This window comes from Pleurodeles waltl, chromosome 9 (assembly GCF_031143425.1).
Source record: "Pleurodeles waltl isolate 20211129_DDA chromosome 9, aPleWal1.hap1.20221129, whole genome shotgun sequence".
NCBI classification, from domain to species: domain Eukaryota; kingdom Metazoa; phylum Chordata; class Amphibia; order Caudata; family Salamandridae; genus Pleurodeles; species Pleurodeles waltl.
The window spans coordinates 383,634,239-383,654,646 of record NC_090448.1 but is presented as its reverse complement, the minus strand read 5'-3'; the positions used below and the strand labels follow the sequence as shown (position 1 = coordinate 383,654,646).

The 20,408-nt window shown below is 42.7% G+C and overlaps 1 protein-coding gene across 1 annotated transcript in view; it reads left to right on the top strand.

Annotated features, from left to right (window-relative positions):
- Window positions 1-20,408, top strand: part of MAP4K1 (mitogen-activated protein kinase kinase kinase kinase 1) — a 539,453-nt gene that overhangs the window by 352,054 nt on the left and 166,991 nt on the right. Inside the window, exons 16-19 of the mRNA XM_069206994.1 lie at window positions 6,327-6,377; window positions 8,702-8,744; window positions 8,913-9,072; window positions 17,990-18,069. Coding sequence (XP_069063095.1) covers window positions 6,327-6,377; window positions 8,702-8,744; window positions 8,913-9,072; window positions 17,990-18,069 — 334 coding nt within the window. The remainder of the gene's footprint in view (window positions 1-6,326; window positions 6,378-8,701; window positions 8,745-8,912; window positions 9,073-17,989; window positions 18,070-20,408) is intronic.

The window sequence follows — 20,408 nt, the reverse complement described above, 5'->3', positions numbered from 1 at the left end:
CTGACCACTGCGCACTTCTAAGACTGCAAGATGACATTCTCCAGTACCAAACGGGAGACGATAGGGCCATTATGTGGCTTTGCCTAGGTGCTGCTAAAATGGCAATAGTGGCAGCCTAGAAAAAGAAAGAGGCCCATTCGCTAACCCAGTGGCAGGCTCGTCTTTGGAGGGCACTGACTATGGAAAGGATTGCAGACATCTTTGCGAAAGACTTTAAAAACGTTGAGTATAAATGGGCCCATTAGTATTCTATCTGTCCAGAGGCCTCCCACTGACTGTGTGCCCAACTAGAATTAGAGCACTGCACGTATTTCAAATTTAGAAGAGTAACCCATCTCTCTGGAGATAACCCTCCTCCTGACCAAAGAGTCGAGACATATGAACTGCAACCAGCTCCAACCCCCATCCTCTTGAAGAAGACATAAATGATGCTTGTCTGCGGTAAAGATATAAATAACATGATGTAACATTATAATCTCCCAACTCCAGTTCATGTTGATATATGTTTATATGCTCTATAACTTTTCTTTCTTTCTCTTTCTTTTCTCTTAATTAACAAAACTGGTTGAAACTCTCTATCATGACAAAGCTGATATTGATACTGTCTCATACAATAATGTGAGTTTAATTAGCAACCATACTCAGACAGTTCATACAAGGTTCATTGACTAATGTTCTGTCTGTATGGAATTCAACCTAATAAAAACAAGTTTGATAAAAGGACGAAAATTTCGAAAAAATCTGTGGATGTTATCTCCAAAAATGGCTCCGATTTTCAGCTTTTAGAATGTTCAGCGCAGTCCTCATGAGTACTCTTGCAAGCTTTATGAAATTGTAAATTTACAGTTGTGCACCACTGCTCTGGCCTTACTTTTTCAGGAGATAATGCTCATGGTTTAACGAGTAAATGTGCATTTAACTTTTTTCTACCTGAAACCTTATTTCCCTTTCCTACGTCTCAGAAAATGAGCTATTATTAGAAGGGGTTTCACATAAAATTTTAACCTTTACTAGTACCTTCTTTGCAGCAAATGTACTTCTGCAGAAGGAACATATCACTCCCGATGGGAGTGGCTGTGAAAACGAATAAAATTGCGTCTTTGTTGGAGTTCAAAGGATGACCTCCCTTTTCTCTAAGGAGGGCCATTTTCCCACATTCACACTTACAAATTTGGAAAATTTTCCACACCCTGAAATTCCCAATTCTGTGCATCTGAATTTGGGATTTGCAATTGCAGATTATATTCTTTGTGTAGGGGCTAAATATATTTTTTGAACTGCTGCTTGTGAATCCTAAGACTGAGAATTACCTTGTGTTACTCCGTGGATCGCAGCCCGACCCGCTACTCACTCCACTGCCTCCCTGGTGTCCTGCGCTATACAGCTGGATGCCTTAAACACTTGACTGCAGCCTGAGGTGTCCTGCAAGGGGCTGTGGAGAGCCAACCTTTGCCTTGCTTGTCAGATGGGCTGGAGGCATTCCTCTCCTTGGAAGCCATTTTCTTGCTCTCTCTAGGTTCTTCTTCCCAGAATCCCTGGGGAAGGGTTTTTACTTAACCAATCCATCATGGAAGCTCTATCATGGTATTTCTGCCAGCATTTCCCAATTCATCATGGCGGCCTCGCTTCTTCCTCCATGTCACTCACTTCCTGCTTTTGGGTATATACGGAACAGAACTGTGTTTCTCTTTGTATTGCAACACTCCTCTCTCCTACTGGTGTGTCCTCTTTCCTGCTTGTGCATCTTCTTTCCTGCTGGTGTCTGTTCATTCCTGCTGATCTATCTTCCCTCCTGTGGGTAGGTCCTTGCTCCTGACGATGATTCTTGCTCCTGTTGCTGCCCTTCCGAACCTCTCTATATTTATACTAGCCTTTTCTGCATCTTCTGAGCTTTGCTGCAGTCCTGGTCTTCTACCATCAGTAACAGTCCTCATTAGCCTCCTGAGAGTCCCCAGTTGACATCAGGGGTTTTTTCCCTTCAGGATTTTTCCTCTTGGGGGCTACTTCTGGAGGGCACTATTGACGTAGAAGTTCCATTGTCAGAGGCATTGTGGCTACCCGAAGGGGTTGCCTCTACCTTTGCAGACAAGGAGAGTCAAAACCTGGACACCCAGATTTTACCATTGTTCTGAGGCTGTGAATAGAAATCAGTCCGCTGAGGAATCTGACACCTTGGTGATGTCAGACCAAGGATACTCAAGTGCATTTCCGCACACTGAAACTAAGCCATCATATGTGACAATTACACCAACCTACTATGGGTTATGGACAACAGTGCTACTTTATCTTATCTGACAAACCCAACATTTCACTATTTAGAAATATACAAGTAGGAAATGGATTATTAAAGATGGCAAGCGCAATTAATTCATAGAGAACTGCAAAAGAAAATAATGACTAGGGGTAGCAGGTATACACTTGTTGTGTAGCCATTTAAGTTATAGCTCCATGCACGTTATTTTAACACACTAGGCCGCTGTGCACTTTAACCTAGATATTTTATTCAGCTTCGCATTGTTATTTTGCAGTAACCATTTTTACGGTCTTGTTTTATTTTTCATCAATCTAACTGTTGTGCTTAGCCTAACACTGTCTTCTCAAACAAGACATTCTTGATCACTTTGTGCTTCGTTCAAGGCTACAGTTTGGTACATTGCCGGTGAACATGGTAGAAGTTTAGTCTCCAACATTCGTAGAAAATACACATCCTTACGTAGGGACATTTTCTCAGAACATTAGCTGTGTTGTTATAAAAACACTTCCTAGTCCCATTACACGTTAAGAGGGAGATTCCAGCCAGGAAATCACGACTGTATGCTGATCGCTGAATGCTTCATTACAGATGCTAATGCAGACTACAGGCCTTTGCTCAGGTATGAGGGTTGATGTCTCCCCGGGGGAACCTGAAAGGCAGAATTAGAGCTTAACATGCTGTGCTCAAATTATGACTTAGATAGGAAATAATCCATCGATTATAGTGACAATATGATAGCGTTATTCTTATGCTTCACTCTTCTCGTCACCATTTTAATACTGTCATGTTGTGGCGTCCTGGTTATTGCAGCTCACACTTTGCTATCTAACATTCAGTTGTTTTATTAAACCAATCATTGAAACATATACTGCTTCTGTTTCTCATTTATATATGAGACTGAATTGTGAATGAGAGAACCGGATGTGACCTGAGTGACCACGACTTCCCTGAGTAGCCTAATATGTCATGCGCTCGGCTGCCCAATCATCACTATCCTTTGGTAGAGATGAGGCACTGCTAGTTAGCCAGAGCAAAACCCAGATTTGGAGTGACAGGTGTCACCCGCAGTGGGTCGGACTCAGTCTCCCACACCGTGGACGATCTTGCTGCTCAAAATCCAGTAGTTTCATTAGAATAATGAGAGCCTACGCAACACACTGTGGCTCCACTTAGCACCAACAGCATCTATAAATATTTCTTCTCTCTTTATTCCGATGCTCATTTTCTTTAAGTGCTGAGTAAGTCAACACAACTGTACTGCACTGTGATTTTCTTATGAGTGGTGAGCAGCGCTGATGATATAGCTAAGCAAGTATTCTAAGTATAGTACAAGTATAGGACCTTCAGGGAGGAGAAAATGTGAGTGAAGCCCCAACAACTTTGTTTAGGCTACTCAGCTTCCACAGGCTGTAATTAGACATTGCATTACATTACTTTATCTGCCTCCTTGCTAATCCTGCTGCTGGAATGAAAGGGTTATTTCCAGTAATATATTGTTAGACCGGGCATCTTTGGCATAGTTATCCCCTCACTTTTTGCCTTCAACCGTCCTGTTTGGCTGACTTTGTTTGTGCTGCCATGAGGACTCTGCACACTTTACCAGTGCTAAATAGCGCTAAAGTGTCTGTGCTCTCTCCTTAAAACATGGTAGAGATGACATACACCCAATGGGCATACTTAATTTCCATGTAGGTCCCTAGTAAAGTAGCACTACATGTGCATGGGCCAGTACGTTGAATGCTATTAGTGTGCATGCAGCACTGATTGTGCCACCCACTTAAGTAGCACTTTAAATATGTCTCAGGTCTACCAGTGCAGCTTGTGATGTGCAGTTTTAAACTGCCATGTATTTTCAACCTGGCAAAATACACCTTTTGCCAAGCCCAAACCTTCCTTTTTGATACATGTAAGTCACCCCTAGTGTGCACATTGGACACCCCAGACGACAGGGTGCAGTGTATTTAAAAAGTATGACATGTACTTTCAAGCTTTACATGTCCTGGTAGTGAAAAACTTTAAAAATCATTTTTCACTACTGCAAGGCCTGCCTCTCCCCTAGGATAACTTTGGAGTGATCATTTCCAAATGGGAGCAGGTGCTCAGTTCATATTTGGTGTCTTTGGAATTGTAATGAAAACCTTCTCTCATGGTGAAGTCGGATTTCCTATTACAATTTTGAGAATGCCACATTTTAGAAAGTTGGCATTTTCCTGCCTTAGCCATGTAGTGCCTGCAGCCTGTCACTGGGTCACATGACTGGGTGTAGCTGACAGTTGGACTCTGTATATTCCTCCTAGACAGCCACACACAATAGAGAGCTTAGGTGTGCCTGAATGGGCTATCACTAACAGGATGGGAGGGTGGAGCTGGACAAAGCTTTACTTACACTTGAGGAGGCTGTGTCCTGCCTCCACACAAAAGGGCTGCACACCCATGTAGTTAGTCTGGGAAGGTAAGGCAGAAAACCTCAAATGGAAACCTTTAGAAGCTTCTCCCACCCTGAGCGAAGGTCTAGGAATAGACATTGGACATGAGACACCAACTCTACAGTACACTTCTGGACCTGTGGATACTCTGCCAGGAAGAAGGTCTGCTGTGCTGCTGAAAGGTCTGCCACTCTGCTGGACCACTGCACTTAAGGACTGCTGCCTTGGTGTGCTGACCTGCTGCCTGGTACCCTCTTGTCTGGGTGAGAAGGACCTGCATCTGTTAAACCCAGAACCCCATAGTGACTCCAAGGGCTAGGTGGCTGTCCTCCTAACTACAGCTTCAGGGATAGAAGTCTCCAAAAACCTTGAACCCAGCATCTGCACTCTGCCATGTGTGAGTCCTACCCTGGTAGGTAGTGCCACCCCGGTCCTTGACCCTTGTAAGTGGGCCTGAAGGTGCTCTGCTGGCCCGTTAGCGAATCCAGCAGCACTGACCCATCTCCTCTGCTGTGCAACGCAGTCTCAAGTAGAACCAGTGCATCACCCATGCTGCAAGGCTTCTCTCAGCTCAAGGACTCCACAGTGACCTTGCACCCCATATGGGAACCACCACTGTGCAAAGCTTCCCTAAAGCAAATCCTCACATCCCAAATCTTTCGTCGAGGGCAACCTTGACAATGACACATGTTCTGGCATTGCTGCCTCGCAGCGTCTTGGAACAGACATATCGCCTTGTCTGTATGATGCATTCTCTACACTGGTCTTCGAAGCGCAAGCCCTCATTGACAGGACCATCAATAACAAGGCAGGACCTTGCATCCCAGCTTCGGAGTTTCTTGGAACCAATGTATTACCTTGGCTATACAAAGCATACCTTGGGAACTCGCAACTTCCCTCAACCAGGATTCAAAGTACTCTTGTTCAGCAGGCCTAACTAGGTCCCTGTAGATGGCCCGTGCTCCATCGCGGTTGACCTGAACTTGTGACTTTGACCCGGTCTGGCTTGACCAGATATCTACAGCTGGGGCTTTGTGCTTCTTGGCTCTTTTTTCACTGACACTTTTAAATTTGCATATCGCCGGTTCTTTTGATTGAATGTTTTACATTTTGGTCTTGTTTTATTTATTAAAGTTTAATCCATTTTTTGCCAATGGTGTGGGATTTTTGCAGTGTTGTATTTCACTTTATTACTGTTTGAAGTGCTGCATAAATACTTTAGAGAGTACCTTTAAGTTAAGTCTAACTGCTCTGTGGTAAGCTACCAGAGGGTTGAGCACAGGTTAAATTGGGGTTTGCTTGTGCCTCACCCTGTCAAGGATCGTGGTTGCTGCTTGATTAGGGTTTCACCCCCTCAACCAGTAACCCATGTTCTTACATATATTATTACAATTACCCTTTTCCACAGAATGACTGGGAGGAAAACAATCAGATATCGAGGATGTGTAAGGTATCTGGGGTTAGCTCTGAGTCGGTATTTAGCATGCACATCGTGGAGGCTTGGCACCACCCAACACTAAAACAAGCCCAATACCCACGGATTGCCGTAGACTCAGTTTGTTTATTTTATGCTTTTGTGCTCTACAGTTCTGCTTTTGCTTCTAAAGTAAATTGCATTTCGCATGCTTGTCTTTCAACCTTCACAGGGAGGAGGGCGATAGCAGTGAAGTGGATGATGACTATGATGACGTAGAGATGTAAGTACTGACTCTTATATCAAGTGATGGAGCATGCTTCTTCTCTTTCTTTTTCAGCTTATTCCCTTCTGTCCTTCACCATGTTTCCTTTGCTGTAAAGTGAGGCTTTCTCTCCACAGGGCTTGTTCTACCATAAGGCAAGATAAGGCAGTAGTCCTAGGGTGCCACCTAGCGGCAGTGCAAAATTACTCCGTAAGGGCTGAAGAATGGCATTCTTGCAGAGTAAGGGGAGCCTTCCAGAATACCTAATTCTAATTTCACCTGTAACACTGAAAATCTCACATAGGCCCAATGCCTTTTTGTCACATTTAACCAAGATAGCGCAATACGTCACTCTTTTTCTGCCATGCTGCTAGACGGTAATCATTAAAAATGGACAAATTGACAACAATGACAAAACCTGATCCACATGCTACTAAACTGATGTCGTGTAGGTCTTCAAATGCCAGATACATTGACTTTAGTTTCAGAAGGTATACACACACAGACTTGTTTTCGACCTAGCATAAGCAGCAACATTGCAATGGTTCAGAAATGTCCTAACAAATCGTAAACAAAAAGTAGCAGAAACTATAGATATATTTAACTCTGGAGAAAAGACAAAACAGCCACAATGTACTTCTTCTCTTAAATCTACCAGTTCAGATCTTTCAGCTCTCCTCGAGAAAGTTATCAAATGAACTAGGGTTCCTTCTCATGATCCTTACCTAAAACCAGCTGAAAATAATCCTGCTAGATCCAAAGATATATTTTGTAGAAACATATGAAGGCAGTCTGAGGTTCCCTGCACCCTCCATCCTTGTACTGAATGATAAATATACATAAAACACAAGCTTAAAAAAAATGACCTACTTTACCAGGAACAAGCGATGTGGCACTTTTCAGCCAGATTTGGCACTCCAAACTCGGTCTCCCTATTATGACAGTGATGACTGTCCTCAACTCAAAAGTCGTCCTCTGATATAAACCAACACACCACAGTCGTGGCCTTCCATCTGTAGAGATGCTATCACTGCTAGACACCTGGATGGTACTGTAATAATTCCTCTGTACAAGTGAAGTTCAGTCCTATCTCCTAGACTACCTAATATCTCTTTTGTATCCTACAGACATTCCTGATTAGAAATTGCTTTTCCTATTCCTTTCTCCGAAAGATTTCGTAGCTCCTTGTCCAGAATTCTAAACTATTTGGAAATGTTATCATTTGCGTGGATCAGTCAGACTATGCTGACACCTGTTATCTCCTGCCCAGCCTGAACATGCTAGATGTATTCCAGTAATTTGAGGATTAAATACAACCAGATGGACAAATTATTGACATATGTTTCCCACAAGAAGTGTGGTGAAGACCTCACCAGTGTATGTAAAACCTGGTCACTTGACCCAACTCCAGCATTCCTTTTATAGATAAAATTACTAAGAATGAATGTATTCTCTTTTTTGTACCTGCTACCCCCTCCTGGCTATTTTATTAGAAATAACAGTGGTGTTCTACATTGTTTCTCACAGACCTCCCCTGCAATCAATCATAAGAGATTGTGACCACTAGCACAACACTGGAATTGCTTGCCTCTCTTCATGTACATTCAATTCATGGGCATATCCCACTCTTCCTTTTGCACTCATTTAATGCATTGACACGTGTGGTTAAGCGGACCTTCTAACAGCCGTCACTTCTCTCAATTGATTCTTTTGTCCATTTATCACTTTGATCCATGCATTTGCCTTGTGATTAAAAAGTTCAATGTACTTTACTCACCTCTGGCCCAGCAGCATTGACAGCTGCTGCCATTCTGTTCCCGCTTTAAAAAAGGGACAACTGATTTTAAACTGTAAAGCTATGTTTCATCTAAAACATGCATTGAATCCCGTAGATGTGTCAACCATATCAGGTCTCATCCCTGAATGCCAGCTTTAGTAGCTAAGACCCAGTGAGTTTTGGGATCCATGTCTTCACATACTTCTCCCACCTTAAGTGTCTTCATGAGAGAAATAAAGTGTAATGATTGGAATATTTAAAACAACTTGGCCTCTATTATTAGCTCTGAACTTTGTGCCATTTCCATTCCCTTGGGGCTTTTGCACCCTATGCCATTGAGGACAATGATCAACTTATGCAAAACAATCCTGTCCCACATTGCATTAGACAGTCCAGCCCATCTGCTAGTCCAGAGCAAGTTATTTGCTTCAGTGACACCAAGATGCAAGCAAATAGTCAGGTACCCAAAAACAAATATCCATATGCAGAAGAAAATATAACTACTGTTATTTAGTTTGCACCTTCTTCAATTTTGAGATTGACATGTTTGCTTCTTCTATTGCAGTGGCACATTCGCCATCGACATTCCTCCCCCTTTACCACCCAAGGTGAGTCTCCTCCTCTATATGTTAAAGTCCGAAAAGACAAGCATAGTTTTGCCATCATATAACATCATGCTGTCTTCTGATAAATGTCCTCAGGAATTTTCTAGTGTGATACAATTTTGGCATATCATACCACTTCACTAATATATGAGGATCTTTCTTTGGTTCCAGCCCAAATGCCGCACGACGTCAACAGAGCTAGGCAGCACGGAGGATCTCCTGAAAACGCCAGTCTTTCTTACACGGTGTGCGAGCGGTCCAACAACAGGAAGAACATCCGCATCACTAAGAAAGGTTAATGCCAGGGGTTTGCACCTGTCTGCTAGCTCAGGTAAGATGAGACTCTAGCAGAGTAGCTCAGACCCCAGGGACCTTGTTGGTGAGACAGGATGTTTTTCAGGGGTCAGGAAATACATTGGACCAGTTTACAGGCAGATGTTTATGCAGTGCCAGTTATTAGGGAGCGCAGACAGTGGGGATAAAAGGAGCAGTGTATACGTTGACAGTCCTTGAAGGAAGCAGAAATTAAATAGGTGTGTGTGTCGAGACATCATTAAATACAATGGTATCCTATGCACACAGCAGCAAATGGAGAGATCCATGAAGAAAGCAATAGATGTACTTGGAGCATTCAAGGAGTATTAGAGTAATGCAACAAGCATTGTGGTTCCACAAAGTACAAGGAGGAATAAATGCAATTGCAGCTGGGTGCAAAGAACCTTGGGCCAGATGTAGCAATTTCCGCATTTGCGATTTCGAAATTGCGAGTCGGTGCGACTCGCAATTTCCGAATTGCAAATGCAGATGCAGAACAGTGTCTCAGACACCGTATGCGATTCGCTATGGGGTCGCAAAGACCCACCTCATTAATATTAATGAGGTGGGTCGCATTTTGCGACTCCATTGCGAGTCTCCGCACTCACAGGGATGGTGGCCTGCTGAAGACAGCAGAACTCCATGTCTGTGACTGCTTTTTCAATAAAGCAGTTTTTGGGGGGTTTTTTGCAGCCCGTTTTCCTTAAAGGAAAACGAGTTGTAAAACAAAAAAAATACCGAAACCATTTGGTTTCGTTTTTTGAGAGTAGGCAGTGGTCCGCTGGACCACTGCCTGCTCTGAAAAAACCTTTTGGGCAACATTCACAAAGGGGAAGGGGTCTCATGGGACCCCTTCACTTTTGCGAATGGGTTACCACCAGTGTGACACTGGTGGTAACTGCGAATTGATTTGCGACCGCGTTCCCGGTCACAAAGCAATTTGGCATCGCGGTGCGAGTCGCAAATAGGAAGGGGACACTCCTTCCTATTTGCGAGTCGCATTCACATTTTGCGAGTCGGTACCGACTCGCAAAATGTGAATGAGCATCGCGATGAGCATTTTGCATGGCGCAAACTGCGATTTTCGCAGTTTGCACCAATCAAAATGCTTCCTACATCTGGCCCCTTGTGTGCAGCAACATGGACTTAAGGTGAGTATTCCTTCTATTAATAGGTATGCAGAGGTCCTTGAGTAGCGCACATTTTTAAGCAATCCTGAGTTCAACACGTTCCAGCAATTCTCTGTGAGCGACTTTTTTGCATCTACAACTGATCATTACAACAAGTTTACCTCTCATTTAGTATTCCCTACCACAATTCTGAATTTCCAATCGGGTAGTAAGGGATGCTTAAGGAGAGTCTGTAAGGAACAATCCGATTGGTTCACCTGTTGTGCCCTAATGAATGATTCAGTCTTTCGATAATGCGAGCTTGCAGGTGGGGCAGTGCAGCACAGCGAGAACTGATTAGCCGAAGTAACGTGGACTAATTCCCATCAAACCATTAGTACACTGGACTTGGCAGAAAAGTGTTCAGTTTGACAAGAATATGTATACAATACTTTTTAAAGTGGGGATTATTAGGAAAATACTAGTCATGTTATGCCTTAATAAACCTATTAAAGCCTTTAGCGATAGTGAATACTGCATACAATGCATAAAACACTGTAACAGTTATCTGAAACAGTATCTGGAACATATTAAATAGTCCTAAAAAAACTTTGGGCCTCATTTAGACTATGGTGAACAGCCTGACATCTGTCAGGGTGGCAGAGGTAATTTCCTCCTCTAGCGTGGCTGAACTACCATCTGCCAGATTTTGCGATCTTTCATGCCCTGGCAGCTCACTTAAAGGAACTAAGGGCCAGATGTATCATCATTAGAAATAGCGATTATTTAATTGCGATTCTCTGCAAATTGCAATTAAGTAATCACTATTCCTATTGTATGAAACTCATAGAGTTTCATCCTGCGTTTCCTAATGGGTCGCAAATCGACCTACCTCATGAATATTAATGAGGTAGGTCACACTTTGCAACCCATTAGGAAATGCAAAAATCACAGGGATGGTGGCCTGCTAGGGTCAGCAGACCACCATTTCTGTGATTGCTTTAAAATAAAGCATTTTTTTTTAAATGCAGTCCCTTTTCCTTAAAGGAAAATGGTATGCATTTAAGAAAAAAATGAAAAGTTTTCTTTTCATTTTGTAAGAGTAGGCAGTGGTCCATGGGACCACTGCTTGCTCTTAAAAAATATTTTCACGAACATTCACATAGGGGAAGGGGTCCTTTGTGGACACCTTCTATTGGCAAATGGGTTAACACCTACTTGAAGTAGGTAGTAAAATGTGAATGTTTTGCGACTGCATTTCAATCACATAGCAATCTTGCATACTGCTGCAATTCGGTTTTGGGAAGGGATGCCCTGAGCACGCCCCTTCCTAATACAGAATCGGTATGTATTTGCAATTTCAAATTGCGATTCGATAACATGTTACCAAAACATTCTTCAAAATGGGCTATTTTCAGGTAGCTGCTCATCAAACGTTTTTGTATCCCAAAACCAAACTTCCAATGTAGCAGTTTATTTTTGAAAAAAGCAAAACTTTTCTTTTTTCTGTTTAGGACCACCAGGATTTCCCTTGCTGTCCCAAACAAAAATAAATCACACCAAACGCTCTAATTAGGGCGGATGGTCTGATGCACCTACATCAACAGCCCTAACTCTGTTGGCCAGTCAAAGTAGGGTTTCAGACTACAGAGCTTGGAGCAGTTCAGCCATAAGAAACATGACAGTCGAAGCAACTCAAAATTGAGCAGACTGACAGTCTATTTGGCAGACATGGTACTCCACTACAATTGTTACAGAGTACCTGTCTGCCAAACTATAAATTAGGTTCTAGATGTTAAAATCAAAATAATGGTACGCTTTCCCTTCACTTTTGACTGCAGCAAATGTTTAACTGGTATGCCTACTATGTGGCATCTTGCTAAAATAATGCATATGAAAAAAACACAAAAACTGCAACATATTTAAAAAAAAATCAAAACAGAAAATACCAAGGACCTAGTGCACCACACTAAGGCCTAACACATCTCATTCTCTGATAGATACTCATTGAAGCAAAGATATTGATCAGCACTAACTAAATTATCAAAGATATAAATTAAGTAGACAATGATTTTGGCTAAAAGAGCCAGTGAAGCCCCCTGAGTAAACACAAAATTAATAATTTTCTTCCTGAAAGGAGGTCTGCCAGGTTTGACCTTGAACCCCTAGGTGTGGTTTGCTCACCATATTTAGAGGTCCCTGCCTGGCGGTTTGAGATCTTGGTGCCTTCATTGCATTCTCCTGTATGGCAGAAGCACTAAAGGCACAGGTGAATGCGAGGTAGGCATCATGTTTGTTTGATCCCACTCAGTCTTAATTTTTATCTTTCTGAATCAAACTCAGAAAGATTGAATTTGTTTGTTTCAGCAAAAACAAAACAAAGTCTTTCCCTTTGCATCAGAGCAATTTCCAGGGTTCTCTCCTTGTGACCACTATGCAGGGAAAAAAGTGGTCCATCCTAACCGATGTGGGGTTATCACCTCTGGGTCCTTGCAGCCCTGTTGCAGGTGGGCTGCTAGGTCAAGGGTTTCCAATTGTGAAGACAGCTAAAGTTCACTACTAGAAATCCAGAAAACAATGTATTCAAGCAACAGCAGGTAACAGCAGATTTGTTGGCAGAGTGCTCTGCAAGCTCCAACAAACTCTAAATGAGCTGATAGTAATTAATCAAATTAATTAGCCACTAGACAATAAAGATACTGTGCTGAAGAATTAAACGCCACCCACTCAAAGCTACACCATTGTCGACAGTAGTTCACCAGGTTCCCCTCTGATACAGAATGATTGTTGTCAATTCCAAGGATTATGGGGGTCATTCTGACCCCGGTTGGCGGCGGGAGCCGCCCGCCTGGAGGGAACCACCAGAAGACCGTACCGCGGTCAAAAGACCGCGGCAGTCATTCTGGGTTTCCCACTGGGCTGGCGGGCGACCGCCAAAAGGCCGCCCGCCAGCCCAGTGGGAAACAGCCCTCCATGAGGAGGCCGGCTCCGAATGGAGCCGGCGGAGTGGAGGGTGTGCGACGGGTGCCGTGGCACCCGTCGCGTATTTCAGTGTCTGCAATGCAGACACTGAAATACAAAGTGGGGCCCTCTTACAGGGGCCCCTGCAGTGCCCATGCCATTGGCATGGGCACTGCAGGGGCCCCACGACACCCCTCACCGCCATCCTGTTCCTGGCGGGCGGAACCGCCAGGAACAGGATGGCGGTGAGGGGGTCGGAATCCCCCATGGCGGCGCAGCAAGCTGCGCCGCCATGGGGGTTTCCCAGGGCAGCGGAAAACCGGCGGGAGACCGCCGGTGTTCCTCTTCTGACCGCGGCCGAACCGCCGCGGTCAGAATGCCCTAGGGAGCACCGCCAGCCTGTTGGCGGTGCTCCCGCGGTCCCCGGCCCTGGCGGTATTTACCTCCAGGGTCGGAATGACCCCCTATGTGTTTTAGATACTTTTTCCCCTGTGGGACATAAAAACAACATTGTCTGATAATATTGTCTCAGATACATTTAAATCACTTTTTTATCACTTTTGAGACTTCTGGCATGCAAACCATAAGTGTCAAGTTTACAGGACATGTATCTTATTATACACTCTATGACCTGCCAATGGTACACACACTGCATAGTGGCTCCTGTGTGCCTTTTCTTGACAGTGCAGTCTCAGTGCACCCATCTCCATAATTGGCCACCAAGAGAATTTACACCCAATGAACCACAGAAGCACGTATAAGAGTAAGGACTCCCTTGATCATAACAGCAGCGATTGTCAACAGGGCTGAGGACAACCATGACTACCAGCATAGACATCAAAGAGGTCAGAGGCTTTGCAACACAGGAATCAATCAGAGCATGCCACCACACAAGACAGCCCCTTGTTGAGGAGCTGTATCTTCACAACTTGAAGAATAGACACTCAGCACCTAGAGTAAATTTATTAAGTGTTGCACCCAGCTTCCTACAGCTAGTCTGCAAAGCAGCTGTCTGACCCTGAACTGAACTTAGTTTGACCAAAAACAAAATGGAACACCAGAGGGATTGCATAAGTGATGGTGATATACAGAAGCTACAGTTGTGTTGTGGTAAGAGCAACATTTGCATTAACCTCCTAAAGCAGTGTCTCCATCAATAGTGAAATTGTGTTTAGGTAGAGAAAAGCCTACACTGTGAAGGGATATGACCAATGCATGTTCCTTGGCAATGAGGTAAGTGAAAGATGATCTAACAAACCTTGCAGACAACTCTGCTTGTCCGGACTACTACTTGCACACATCCCATGCTTATGGAAAGCCTGATCCCACAGTCAAGCCTTTTCCTACATCGATTCTAAAGTGTGCAATGAGCTGTCACTACACATAAGAGCCTCCTTCCACTTCTTAAATTCACCTGAATTTTAAACTAGTCACACTAGGCCCAAAGCTTAGCTAGAATCATACCTGCTATGCACCAGGATACCATCCAGGGTGCTAGTGTGTTCTACAAATTTGCACAATAGAACACAACATACAGTGATTCTTTGGGTGATAACTGACCAGTCTTGATTGTCAGACCTCAGGGCTCATTTTATGGATGTCCGCTATTGATATTTACAATGCTCTGAAGGCAGATGTGTCAGCAATGGGTAGTCAATATAACAAGTGAAGAGAAGATGTGATGTGATCTTTTGCGTTTATATAAAGTAAAAGTCTCACTGCAGACTTTTTAAATATTAAAACTGCACAATATATAGGTTAAGGGCACCCTACCTATGTCCAATATTGCAAGAACTCTTTGTGGGCAGGTCTGGAAAGGGTATATTTATCCAAGCATTTTGATATAGGTCTACATGGAACCTGGAAATGTTAGGTTTTGTTTGCAATTTGCTATGGTAGACCCTTTGCAAAGTTTGTGAGCGTATCAATATTCCTCTTGTTCGCTTATCTTTGAGAATGTAGCTAATGGATAATATAAGATGTTTACTTTCAGGCAGAGTTATCAGCTGCTGAAAGCAGCCAAAACTTCTAAGTGGAAGTCTCGGCCAAGATGTGGAATTTTTTGGGAAATGGGCCCTGGAGTTACTGATTCCTCTAGTAATTTCACATTTGTAATCCACCCTCAGGGTTCAAATTGTAATAAGATGGATTTCCCCCACTGGCATGATTAGTAATTCTCAGGATGTGGAGATACCTCCCATTTCTGTAGCTACGCAAAATGAGATCTTGAATGAATTTTGTATATTACAAAATGTTGCTGTTTGTTGCAGACCGAGCTTCGAGTGCTTTAGCCAAGTAGTGGATATTTGAGATGGATCTGTGTTTGGTTGAATCCTGTGGGCTTAGTGAAGAGTGCTGTTTATTATTTTTACTGAGATGATTATTTATTTATTTTTGGGAGGTTTATACAGTGATATGTGACCACTTTCAATTACTTAAAAGTGCTGAAGTAAAAGGTTATTTTGGGTGGGCTATTAGCATCTAATTGGTGAGGTGAAACATTGTCTGATTTTCTTTAGTTGCACCCCCTTAATTGTGTGGAGGTCAGTTGGTAAGTTTGGAAAGTTAGGTTTTTGGTTGTTTTCTGCATAACACGTAGGGCCAGATGTATCATTTTTTTAAATAGCGATTATCTAATTGTGATTATGTGTGAATCGCAATTATGTAATTGCTATTTGAATGTATGAAACTCCAGGAATTTCATTTAGCAATTCCCAATGGCTCACAAATCGACCTACCTCATTAATATTCATGAGGTAGGTCACAATTTGTGACCCATTGTGAATGGCGATAATCATAGGGATGGTGGCCTGCTGGGCTCAGCAGACCACCACGTCTGTGATTGTTTTTAAATAAAGCTTTTTTTTTTTTTTTTTAATCAACTCTTTTTTCTTAAAGGAAAATGGGATGCGTTTAAAAAAGAAAAATGAAAAGTTTTCTTTTCATTTTTTTAAGAGCAGGCAGTGGTCCGTGGGACCACTGTCTGCTCTATAAAAAGTTATTCGCATGCATTCATAAAGGGGAAGGGGTCTCTTGGGGACCTCTTCCCATTGGCGAACAGGTTACCAACTACTTGAAGTAGGTGGTAAAATGTGAATGTTTTGCAACCCCATTTGGGTCACAAAACATTACTACTTGCAGCTGTGATTCGGTATTAGGAAGGGAAGCCCTTGACACACTCCTTCCTAATACAGAACCGGTATGTAGTCTCAATTCCAATTTGCGATTCGGTAACAAGTTACTGAATCACAAATTGGAATTCATACATACCAAAATGCATCTTTGCGATCGCAAAAATGCATGATACATCTGGCCCATAGTTTATTTGAGCTATCAGATTTCAGTTCAGTGCATTCCACAACCTAGGGGCTTGGACTCTGAAGGAAGTCTCTCTATGTTTCTGGCCTTTGAAGCTTTGTTTGGTGGTGTGATTTGGTGTGCTGTCTTGGAGTGATGATTCATTGCTGGATCATATTTGAGGTCTAGGAAATGAATTAATTGTGGACTTCATCATGTTGCAGACATGCATTGACAATGGAAACATATGAAGTAGTCACACATATATTTGTGTTAGCATATCTTTGAAGAAATGTTATGTCTCTGGAGTGCCTGGAGTGCCCTAGCCATTTGCTACAGTCTGCAAGTTTTTTGAATTGGTAAGAATTTGAGCATTGCCAGTACTTGTTGGGAAGAGTGAGGATCACCAAGAGTGTTCTTCTAAAGGTGATATTGTGTTGTCTCGTATGCCAAACAGTCTGATAGATGTTCATGTATGCTGGCCACTGTGTTAGCAAAAGGGTAACAAATGGACAGTAACTGTTTTCTCATCTCTTGGATTAGCCTGAAGGGTAAATAGCATTTGGTAATGCTGTTGAGGTACTGAGCTTTTTGAACTTTGTAAATTCGATGCCAATAGTATTTCCATTGTCTCATGGATATAGGAATATCTTTCTGTCTGAAGTGTTCATCATGTTGTTTCAAGTGCTCAATTTTTGCTTTTCATTTCTTTTGCGTGATTGACACATTATTCTGCCATTTCATTCTTCTTTTGCAAGTGGTAAAGGTGCCTGTAGGCCAATGCAAAGGTGTCTCTGCCTGGTAGAGACCTCTGCCCTCTGAAGAGCTTTTGCCTTGGCAGCTCCTCTGAAGACACTGCAAGGTTGCTGAACCGTTGCCATGTTCCATGCGTGCAATTCAGCAAACATTTTGTCTGATTCAAATCCAAAATCCCAAAGAGGGAGTTTGTTGTTGAGAAAAAAAACGAATGGTACTGACACCCTAGTTGAATTCCTCCCAAGTTTGAAGGTCATTAAAATTTTTCTCTATTTGATGCCTCTAGGCTTTTCTTGGTGGTCATGAACAGGAAAAATGTATGTATCACTAGGCTTTACCTGGGGGTCCCGAACAGGAATAAAAGTATGTCAGAATGACTGGGCTGAATTGGCTGGGTGGTCTCTGGTACGGAGAGTGAGGTGTCTTTGCTCAATGATATTGCGTGAGCCATGCCCAGAGGTATATGTAATGCAAAGCTCAATGGGAATATATAGGGGAAGGTTTGAATCTTTAGCTGGTACCAATGTCATAACCATAGCTACTGATGCTCAAAACAAAACAGAGTTAGATTCTGGGTGTCTGGAAACACTTTGGATGGGTGCTGCACTGTTCTAAAGAAGCTTTGAGTGTTGTGTTTGTGACAGATTTCAAGCAAGCAGCTGAAAAACAGTCTACCACATTTTAGCCAGTTTCATCACAAATAAAAAAAGGACTAAACTAATAATATGAATATTATTTGACAGTGTGTTAAAGTGTACATGTATTGATACGATTGTTCTTTTTTTCTGCTTTCTATCCCGTGTGCTTTAGATCCAAACTTGTGGGCGAGGCACCTGAATGAGGAACAACCACCTCTACTACCTCCTAAAAGTGAGAAGAAAGCAAGACCGGTAAAGCTCCCATCACTCTATTTTGGTGCTCACTAGCCAAAAAGTTAATAAAGTATCTCTACAGGGTTATATGCTTGGCAGGGCCTATAATGATTGACTTACATACACATTTTCTAATGGGTTTTTATTTCACTTTTGCTCAGGCTGTACTACTTATGACCATTCATGAAATCAAAAAGGAAGCTTGGGCAACAGAATTTACCATTAAGGTGTACTCAGAACGGGGGTCATTATTATTATTTTTTCCCCTCATCATCAGGTTTTTCTTGACAGTGACAAACAGAAAATAAGACAATACACCGTCCACTGTAAAGAGGGAGGCAGCGTAATGTCCTTCTTCCAATGGCCACTACTGTCTTGAGATGTCGGAGGAAGTTTCTATCGACAATGTCAACAGGAGCGCCAATGCCTCTAAAAGAGGCAGAACAAGGGTTTGGCGGGTAAGGTACTCCATTGCGACGGAGTACCCTGTCTGCTAAACTCTTAAAAGGGTTCTCAGTTTTTTTTTAAATATCCTGGGAACAACTACAAATTATGTTCAGTATTTATTCAGAAGAATTCAGTTTTTTCACCCACTGCTAGAAAATTCACTCATCGAACCATTCCACCTAAGAGCCTAAATAGGGCGTGGAACTTATAAACTTTAAATCCGCTTGTCTGCTTTTTGAAAAATGTATAATTAGACTGTTTCTGCATTTTAGGAATCCCCAGCATCTTCTATACATTTACATGCATAAAATAACCTCTACTATTCAGGGATGAGATTTCAGATCTCTTGTTCACACACGTTTTTACATGTTTAACAGCGCAATGAGATTACCTTTTGGTTTCAGGCCTAATTTCTTTGGTATGTCCCATAATCCTTTTTGGCATGCCAATAACATTTTTTCTAGCGTGTGACTGATGATTATTTTTAGGGAAGGGCCTATATTTCTGAACCATTTCAGCATTCATACATGTTTTCCCCAGAATGCTTGATTTGTGAAATAAAGAGTGCTGGTGCCTAAAGTCTGTTCAGAAGCCAGCACACTGGCACACGAACACCAAGGCTGGTAGTCTTTAATCCTACTAGGCATTCTCTGCCTCTTTTTCTCGCACTTGCAGGTTCCTGGTTTCTGTTTGTAATGGTTTGCTGTCTTTCTCTTTCTCCGTCTTTCCAATCTATGAGTTTTTACCTCTCTTGCAGTCTGTAAATAACTGATACAGGAAAAATAAGTGCCAGTCCCCAAATATAAGCGCTGCACCCCCCACCGGCAACCACGGCTGAAATTGAACACTGCTTCCACGGCCTTGAGAGTGTTGGTATTTATTTTGGTTTCCTCGTCCTCCAGTGATTTATCTTCCCATGAATAACCCAAAATACACCAACATACAGAAATGTCACCTATCTGCATTGAAGACACCATGCTCCACTGCTCATGAAATACCTCTGCAGTGGAGTAAACATTTACAGTATCAGCCCAAAATGGGCAGGGGTGTAATTCTGAGCATTGGTACATGCCCTGCTGATCCCTTAAGGCCCAATCAAGGCAATACGCACCCTAGAGTGACATAGGAGAGGAAGCAGGATCCTATTAGCATCAGCAGGTCTCCATCACCGTGGCTACTTGACTAATGGGAGTCAATGCATAAGAGACTGCTGCTTTGTTACACCAGAGAGGCTACTTGCAGCTGTGAGCACTCATAATGTGGCATCTCTACAAAAGCAGACCCTGAGGATGTATGGAGACCTACTGTCAGACTAAATATGGTAATTTTCTGTTCTCAAAATTGTGTTTTTATTTTTGTGACTTATACAAAGCACTTCTTTGAATTACTGCCTTGGGTGTCATAAGGAAACCACAAACAGTGACTGTGAGGTACCTACTGCCTGTTCCATAAGACAGTGAAACCACATCCTCTCGGGGGACGGAAGCTGAGGCAAACGCCTACACTGGAAGACATGTTTTCTGGAGTATTTTGCCTGATGTATGTTGTAATACGTAAAGCAGGCACATACTTTTCTACACCAATTGTATCAGGAAACCACATCCTTATGTGTGAATCAAGTCATGACCCATCTCCATTTTTACATAGAACCAGCCCTCAACCAACCCACATTCCCTACGCTCTTCAAACACATGCTGAGGAAAAACTTATCAAATACTCATTGCAGACACAGCTTCACATTTTGGGTCACAATGTCAATACCGACAGAATAATAATTTACAGTCAAACTACAATCTCCTGCACCCCTAACCAACAATTCAATGGCCAACATGGATCAGCCCTATTTACCTGGATTATGTCTTTGACATAATCACTGTAACACCCCACCTGCCACAAATACCGCCATACTC